Here is a 9,457-nt window from a genome sequence, read left to right as displayed (position 1 = left end):
TCTGTGAGGCACTGTGTGTTACTGTAGTATGAAAAGTGCCATATAAATAAAGTTGATTTGATTTTTGATTTGATATAGCTGGTGGGTGTAGTTTGGTAGGAAGACAATAGCTCACAACAAGGTCTGTGGATTATCCTGAGTGACCAGATCATGCTTTTTTGCACAGAGACATTGCTGTTCAGTTTTTGAAATGTATTTTTTTATTTTTTTATTTTTTTCTGGTGCTTTGAACATAACTAGCTGAGTGCCATCTACTTCCCTTATATAGCAGAGAAGGCAGACATCTCTATGGCTGTTATCTCCAACACTCAGTGACTTACAACAAAACAATCTAGATTGATAAATAGCACTACAGGTAAGAGGAAAAATATGTGTTTTTGATTTTTGGATGAACTATCCCTTTAAGTACATGTGTGTAAAGGTTAAGTCTTTCCACATAACTTTGGTTTGTTTTAAAGGAATATCCGTCTTAGAAAATAGTTTGGCATTTTCGAAAATACTTCCTTGCTGAGCGTTATTGGTATGGTTAATATAAAGTGGGCAAATCTGCCCACCATCATGACCAGAACTCACTAATTAACACATTATATCTCCTTTGTTTAATCCATGCAAAAACAAAGTGTAAAAACAAAAGAGAAGAGATCACAAGACTCCCTATAAGATGTAATGTATTCATTAAGGAGCTTTAGAGGGGTGGTTTGGCACAGTTTGTTACCTTTCGACATAACTGGCTAGCCTTTACTCCCTGTCTCCACTCTATGCTAAGCCAAGCTAACCAGCTGCTGGCTCCAGCTCCATACTTGTCACACAAACATGAAAGCTGAATCCATTTTCTCATTTAACCTGTGGTACTTCCCCAAAGTGAATTAGCATTTCCTAGGATAGCAAAGGCATGACCCACCCTGCTCTGCCTTGCTTTAGCCCTTTTTAAATAGGAATTGTGCAAATTTGCAGGAAAGCCCAATCAGTCTTTTTTCAGCATTGGCAGTATAAAAACAAAATCGGGGAGTGCAGCAAAATGGCACGAAGCTACTTTTGTTCATACAGAATGTGCCTTTTTCAGGGCAATGGGGGGCGTGAGCAAGTAACAAAACATGTAGCTCAGCGTGTGACATAACCAGTGACGTGGGAGGGAAGCCGCGGCTGGTCAGTCCTTCGGCGATTCTCTCGTAGGTTGGCCCGTCCTTCACCGTTCCCGTTATTTGACGGTGAATGGCCTCCTTGTTTTTTGAGGGCAAGGAGGGCGCGCAATTCTTTGTCTCCCCAGTTGCTCATCTTTACAGTGTCTGTCAGGGTTGTGTTTCCCTCTTGCTACTAGCTGCTTGCTAATTCCTGCTATCAGCTGTTTCCTGTTTATCCAATGCCAGTGGGTTGCACGTGCGGCGTCATCAACAGCTCCTCCCACAAGTCATCAACAGCCCCTCCGAGGCAGAAGGATGCCTCGTTCTTTTTAAACCAAAAAGGTTCCGCCAATATGACTACCCTACGCGACGGAAAATTGGGCACTTTGGATCAACTCACCAATCTGGCTCTGTGTGTCTAAACGCTCACAGCTTGCCTGCAAAACAGGCCAACATTCGCGGAAAATCTGGCAGTGTAAAAGGGGCTTTTGACTCTGACTGGATGACCCTGACATTCGCACCCTGACTCAAACCAATCTCACTCCTCTTGCCTGAACTTAACCAACCCAACCAACGAAGGCAATGAGAAAGTATGAAGTAGCGTGGGTCATACCGTCAATGTCCTCAAAAATGCAACTTAGCTTTCTAAAATGTCTAAAAATTCCTTTAAGAAAAGTCTTAACTCAATGCTACAGCGTACAATAATATTCAAACAAGGTGTGCTTCCAGCTCTGTGACAGGAGTTTGGGGAAGGCCCTTTCCTGTTTGAGCACGACAGTATCCCCATAAAAAAAATCAAGTCCATAGAATAGTTTAACAAGTTTAACAAGTTTATAGAGAAAGCATTCGGCTGTCCTGCGCAGAACCCTGACCTCAAACTCATCCCACACTTTTGGGATGAATGGAACCAGACCTTATTGCACAACATCAGTAATGCTCTTTAGGCTCAATGGGAGTAAATTCCTGTTCCAAAATCCTGTGTAAAGCCCTCATCCTAATGCCTGTATTTCAGGTTTTCCACATACAGTACTTTTGGCTGCATTCATGCATCCTAACACAAGCCCATAGGCGGGGCATGGATTAGGATAAAGTCCACATAGAGAGCTGGAAGCAGAGGTGGACGTAGCGCTGTGTTACTGTGCGCAGCATCAGACTGTAGAGCAGAAATTGATCCTCTGATAAAAGCTGCCTTTCCTCAGGGAGACCGGCTTCCTGCCTAATGGCTGTTAGGCAGCGAGAAATGGACCAGGAAAAGATGGCCTGCAGAGCACTTAGACACTTAGACATCATACACGTCTATAGAAAATAAATGTGTGTTTACGCTCGCAGAGAGGGAGGAAACACACACACACACATATAGACAGACGAAGATAGAGAGTGAAGACAGAGAGTATGAGTGGTGTGACAGAGATGGAAAAACTTTTACAAGTGACTGATGCTGTGGCTTCCTATTTTGGGTTCACGTTGGGATGGAGGACACGGAGTGGTTAACGCACAGATGGGAAGGATGTGAATGGGTTAAGCTCAAAGTGCAAAGTAACACACAAGCGCAAACACACAGTACATGTACACCGGATCATACTTGCACTTGTTAGCAAATGAATTCTGTGTGATTGATCGCTCTGATCTCATTTCCTGATGGAACATGGTAATGAAATCAGCAAGCGGCATGTTTCGCTCTCTGTTTGAGTGCGTGAGACATTTTCGGAGGCGACCATGTGTATGATCTTAATCTGTGAGTGTTTGTGTTTTACTCGCAGGGCGGAGAGCACTGCTACTATCAGGGGAAGGTCAGAGACATCCCTCACTCCTTCGTGGCTGTCTCAACCTGCCATGGTTTGCAGTAAGTATAAATATTATGTGACTTGTATGTGTGTGTTTGTCAGCCAACATCGCAGCCTCTGTGTGTCCGGGTCCTCGGCCGTGCTCCCATTTACCCATTAGGTCAATGTAATTAGTTTTAGCCTGGCCCTCTCTGTCTCTCTTCATTTGTTGTTACGCAGGTTATCATACACACAGACAGGTGCTGCTCAGACATCCTCTCCTCTCCTCTCTACCTAGTGTTGGTATTTTTAGAGTTTGTGCTCTAAAGCAGCGCTCTGTCAGAGACGGGTCAGAAACAAGGCCTGCTGGGAAGAATAGATGCACACTGTATATGAGTTGGTGTAAGTGCTGCGCTGTGTGTATATGCTGAGGAGAGAAGAGGCGAAAATATGTTCTGTGTTACTGAATGTCACTAGAACTGCCAGGGGTTTCTGTATACCTAAAACAGCCGACAGGTAAAATTCACCTGCTGTTGGAATGAATTGATTTTCACAGTACAAGATGGAGAATTTATTGCTCCACAACACAGAGTTGTATAATAAAATGCCATGGTTGTAGTCCCCTTATTCCACACACAAAATTACATTTTGACAATAAATGATATAATAATAAACCTTTGTTCACCGATCAGTGCAAACATATGAAGGATAACCATGCTGCTCTATAGACCAAATCACAATGTTTGTTTACAATCAGGCTGCCCCCGACTAGGAATTTTCCCAGTCCACCAGTAGTCGTCATTTAGGGCCATTAGTCGACTAGTCACCCTCATGTTTACGACATTAATTTAATTACTAAATGATATATTGTGGGCTAGAGCAACACAATGGTTTGAGTTGAAGCTGTGAGAAAGAATAGTATCAGTAACATTGTTAACACTGTGCTACATTACAGAGAAATACAAAACCGTACTAATGAACCTTCATTAATATAGGCCTATATTTTATCTACAAGTGCACGTCACACACTGAGCGAGCCGCCTGTTAATGACGCTGTGGGCTAATGGGCATGTAGCTACTTCCATGTTTCAGATGATACGTCATGTTTGTAGTCGACCAATGAAGATGAGTTTACATATCACCTTGGGTTCGTCCTTCACCTTCTCAAAATGATCCCACACTTTGGATTTCCTGCCCGACATGTTATTAACTAGCCTGTGGAATAACCGCAGGTACCAGCCCTGGAGATTAACCTGACTCCTGTCTGACTGCTGAGCGTGGCCACTTCCTGTGTCTGTCCTTTCAAATTAAATTCCCACATGGTCCAGGCATGTAGGTTTTGATTTATTGTGACAGGGTGCAGCTCCTAATAGAGTTTCACTTTTTTTTGGTTTTGTTTTGTTTTTCTGCAACTAAGCGACCAATGAAATCTTCCAGACTAATGACCTTTCTGGTCGATTAACGTTGTTGACTATTATCGGGCAGCCCTAGTTTACAAAAACTTCCCGGCTGAAAACCCCTGCATCTCGTACATGAAATTAAACGGTGCTGAGCAAACGCTGCCCCAACTGGCTTGGTCTTAGCTGTAATGGGGAGAGAACTGAAAATCTTTACTCAAGTAAAAATGAAAATTACCATTTGAGAAACCTACGTAAGTAAATGTAAAAAAGTACCTGCTTAATAAATTACACAAAGTACAAGTTAGTTTCCATTTTAATATTTTTAAGTGTGTGTGGGCAGTAGAGCAGGTAGGCTAATCATTATCAAAGATTAATGTGACACATAAAACCTTAACGTTAGCTAGCTACCTACAAGTTCACCTAGAGCAGTGGTTCCCAACTGGTGGGTCGCAGTCTAACAGCGGGTCACTGATCCATTCTGAATGAACCGCAAGTGAAACACAAACGCGTCAAGTTTGTAAAAAAAAAAAAAAACACACTTAAATATATTAAGTAAAGTGAATTTCTGGCAAAGCGTTTTTGTTTTGAAGTGCCATTTTCTGCTGTAGAGTAAGGGAATAACGGACAGCTACTTGACCGAGACATCAAACTAACTCTACAACATGGCCAAGTAGTATGATGCTGAATGTATTAAACTGTGTGGACCTTGAACTAATGACTGAGGAGAAATCTGGCCCCCTTGGCTGGACCAGTTGGGAACCGCTGACCTAGAGCATGTGCAGCTTACCTTAGTGTGCTTGTGGAGGTTCGTAAAGGATTTTTTTTTAAAGCAGAGATGTTGTTTATAGGAAACACAGAGATTTTGGCATAAAACGTGTGGCCAGATGTGGCCATGGATTGTTTCTGGTGGCCCCCGGTACTCAATACCTGCATTTAGAGCAAACTCATTGTAACAAAGGTATAAATGGCTACTCAAGTAAAAAGTAGAAGTAAACCCCCACTCCTTCAATGTGAGCTTAACTTTTCAAGTGTATGCTTTGTCTAGAATATTTTCTTGGCTTTACCTTGCCATCAGACAGTCCTTTCCAACGGGGAGCTAAAGCCATTATCTGAAATCCACCAGACTCCACTGACAAAAACTGTCAGAATAGGGGAGTTGCTGGTCTACCGCTGTCTCGATTGATTGGATAAAGTACAGAAAATATTCTAAATAAAGCATAAAACTGATACTGATTTTTTTTCAGGTGGCTAAAATACATTTTGCAGAGGCCCACATCCACAGCTTCCGTGCTGGTAGATTTGGTTTATCAAACATGATTGCAAAGCAACACAGTACAGTTAATGAGCACAGCTGAAACGTCAGATAGGTCTGACCACCATGTTTAACTCTTCATCTTTAAACATTACACATAAAGCTGAGAATGACAACGGAAATAAACAAGTCTGATTGTTGTTACTGCAACGTCACAATGATTTGGTTTTATACACATAGTTGTAATAACTGCTTTCTCTACAGGATAAATTTGATCTGCTCTAAAGGTATAAATGGTCTTTTTTGTTTTTAAATCTGGATTTATCTTGAACATTTAACAACAGGGTTGTTGCATAACATTGTTTTATTGAAACAAAGCTACATACAATCAGCAAACAGCCACGGGTACATTTTACCCATTGGTAGTTCCAGTGATATGTGAAGAGAAGACAGGCGAAAATGTATTCTGTGGCACAGAGTGTCATTGTGTACGGACAATACAGCGCTTGCATAAGAAGGCACCTATGAATAATCAGGTATAACACATGCGCATGCATTACAGTTTTCACAGTTGCTTCCACACATTCCCTGAAAGGAAAACAGTATTTTCCCAAAACTGTGAACATGAGACAAAAAAATCTCACACTGCTTTGGCTGAATCTCAGACATTGAACACACTATACGGTTTATTTGGAAGTTGCTGTTTTTTTACATTAATTCTTAGGTGTTTTATAAAGAAAAAGAAAGAAGGCAGAATTAAATCACAATTGTTATCTGTAAACAAGTGAGGAAAACAATGCTAGAAGAAGCTCCTTGTCAGTCTGATCAGCTCATTCAGTAACAGGAGTCTCTGTATTCAGGGTGTGTTTCTTTATGCTTGTTCATTGTCATGACGAGGGGTGTAAATCACCAGTTTCATCATAATACAATATTATATTGATTCCTTGGACATCAATATGATATTTGCTGATATTACAAAGTCTGTCACAATACGATTTCGATTCAATGTGATTTAAAGGCGTGTGATCGATATGAGATGATATTATATGATCATTTAACCTCTTTCTTTTCTGCTTTTGGTCTGAAAAGATAAAAACAGCACAAAAATAATCTAAGAAATTGGGTTAGGGTTAGAGTTTACTTTAAACTGACTCCACTAACACATAAAACATCACATGGGATATGTTAACCTTCAGGGCTTTCTGACAGGGGGAACTTTCCGAGGAGGAAATCTTTGCATTTTAACTCAAACCACCATCTTTTTCATAAAACTTAAGGTCTATCTGGCTTAAAGCCCTGAAGGCAAACTTCTCCAAACAGCCATAAAACATTTATTAACAACAACACTGTTTAACAAAATATTCAGCGTAGTCATCGGGAGCATGGTCTCACAAGTCAACGAAATCCGGTGCTTGGGCAGCGTCTTGCGGCGCCAGAAACTGATGTAAAAAGGCGTCATTTAATGTCGGCATGATATGCAGCTGGTTGCTGTTATATGTTAATGGCGCTTGGCAGCATCAGGCGGAAACGCGGCGGGACAAGGACCAAAGTTAAGGTGGCAAAAGTCCGAGTAGGTTACGGTGGGAGCGGTGTTCACGTCCTGTAAGATTCTAAAACCAACCCTGTTGTTTTTTTCCTAAACCTAACCATGTTTTTGTTGCCAAACCCAACCACGTGTGTTCGTTGTTAAAGGAAAAAACGTTAATTTGCAGTGTTGTACTGACAGTGCATTTATTTTGAAAAAGACTGTGTGTAAACGTTTAAATTCCTGTGAAAATGGAAGTGTATTTTGAAAGAAGAGAACTTGACACGGTGTCCCAGAATGTCAACAACCAACGCACCCAGGGTACCTTGAAAGTCCATGACCAAAACGTCAATATGTGACGAGGTCGGAGTGAGAATGTGTTGTGATAAGTGTCAACATTCACAGACAAAACAATTGCTTTTTGCTAGTCACTCATTATTAGCTTAAATATGTTTACATTGCATAAATTAGTCTAGCAGCTAGCGGACTTTACCTCTACTCATAGCTTAACAAATTATATTTAACGTTATTATTTTCTTTACTCACCATTTGTTATAGTCACTGCGTCTCCCAACAGAACAGAACGGTTGAATTTCAGCCTGCGCGCATGTTTTTTCAGCCGAACATTGTTGAAACAGAGCAGCTAATGTTGCTGTAGTGAGAAGTTAACGGAGGGAAATGCCCGGCCAGGCCGGTCACCTTATGTCCTATTTTAAATCGTAACACCATTGTTCACATACACTATGAGTTCTGTCTGTTGACTTGCATTTTCTCTGAAATCCAAACGATTTCCACACTGCTGATTTATTCCAGAGTAAATAATGCTGTCCTCATCGTCTTTCTCTTGGCTGCTTGCCGTCTGCCTGCCACTGTTTGCTGGTGACACAAACTTTCAAAATAAAAGCCTATCAGAAAGATCAAAGATCAGCTCGATGGATCGTTACACTCCTAGTCATGACTGGACATTTTTTATACTGAATAACAGCGTCTGTCTTTGGCTGAAGATTTAAGTTTTGAGGTGTAAAGAGCAATCCAAGCTTTATGGTGTATTTTGCTGTAACAGCAGATAGTATATCACACAGTTCACCTCTGCACATTAATGACAGTGTCATCCAATTATCCCCTTTCAGTTGTTTCTTAAAACATTGCTCATTTTTGATCCATTACACCTCATCAGAGCTTGACCCAGTCCAATATATCTTCCCCCAGCATAATTAAGTAAACCAAATAACCAGTGCAGAGAGGTAAATTCATCTAATTAAGGAAAGTGGGTGAAATCAGATTGATACTTGCTGAATAAGCTGAACCGAGCTCTGGCTTTTAATAACGTTTGCATATTTCATGTGAATGTGGCGACATGTTGGGAAATGTGTCACAGCAAGTTTATGTTACGCCGCACAAAAAATAATGAAAAGTAGGGTGTGAATTAATCAAACCCAAACAAGGTGAATGTGTTTCACATGCAGTGCAGTCGCATGTGACATAGAGCAGGATATAATGTGACAGACAAGATTAAGAAGGGTTTCCTGAGGACGTCTGTTATTTCAGGCACGGCTAAATTTTGATGTGTGACTTCTAATTTGGCCAAATGTTAGTATAGCATGTTATAATACTGCTGGCATTATTATTTGTTGCATTAGAATTTGTCGTACGCTATTAATAGAAGTAGGATTTATTTGATTGTAGGTTTGGAGGGTACTGATTTTTTTAATGTGGAAAGAAATACACAAGCTGACACAATAAAGGAGACAGAGACACACCCATAGTATTCCCTGCACACACTTATTTGTGCGTGTGTGAGAGAGAGAGAGAGAGAGAGAGAGACAGAGAGACGGTGCAAGGGAGGGAGTTGAGGGAGTGCACAGTGGTGTCGAGGGGTTAGACATTAGAGGGAGAGTATTTCCCTTATGCTGAGTCAGGTATTTATCATAATATACATCCTGCTTTCTCCTCTCTTTTTGTCTCTCTGTCTCTTACGCACACACAGAGAAACTGCACTGCAATGGGGCATTTACTGTATACGGCAGGGCAGTGCTCCCAGCTACATCCATCACCTGAGATGTAGACAGTTAAACATCGACACAGGCTCCTGTTTAGAGCTGCATCCATGTTCTACGTTTGTGACTGAAATGCAAAACTTCACATTGATTAAGAAATGATCAGTGTTAGCACTTCTCGTCATCGCCCAGAAAAGTTCAAATCATGAGCACAGTTAAAATCTGCTTTTAATTTGAACAAGCTCTACCTGGGACACTCTTGGTGTTGCGACTTGTGAAAAATGATGTGTCTTTAAAATACGGAAGCCCTGAAAGGCAAGATGAAAAACAAAATGCAGGCAAGGTTGGCCAAAACTTGAGCATAGCGTTAGTTCAGGCAAGACATGATGTCAAGCTCAG

The 9,457-nt window shown here is 41.1% G+C and overlaps 1 protein-coding gene and 1 long non-coding RNA gene across 3 annotated transcripts in view; one reads left to right on the top strand and one right to left on the bottom strand.

Moving 5' to 3' along the window:
- Positions 1–7,870, bottom strand: part of LOC126392398 (uncharacterized) — a 15,538-nt gene extending 7,668 nt beyond the window's left edge. Inside the window, exon 1 of the long non-coding RNA XR_007570178.1 lies at positions 7,608–7,870. This is a non-coding gene — a long non-coding RNA (uncharacterized LOC126392398). The remainder of the gene's footprint in view (positions 1–7,607) is intronic.
- adam22 (ADAM metallopeptidase domain 22) overlaps positions 1–9,457 on the top strand; it is a 108,260-nt gene that overhangs the window by 36,609 nt on the left and 62,194 nt on the right. For both annotated transcript variants that reach the window (XM_050047770.1, XM_050047771.1), the window contains exon 5: positions 2,882–2,964. In XM_050047770.1, the coding sequence (XP_049903727.1) occupies positions 2,882–2,964 (83 nt within the window). The remainder of the gene's footprint in view (positions 1–2,881; positions 2,965–9,457) is intronic.

The sequence above is a fragment of the Epinephelus moara genome, chromosome 6, assembly GCF_006386435.1.
Source record: "Epinephelus moara isolate mb chromosome 6, YSFRI_EMoa_1.0, whole genome shotgun sequence".
In the NCBI taxonomy this organism is placed as follows: Eukaryota; Metazoa; Chordata; class Actinopteri; order Perciformes; family Serranidae; genus Epinephelus; species Epinephelus moara.
Note: the sequence above shows the minus strand (reverse complement) of the source record. Positions and strands in the feature narration are given on the sequence as shown.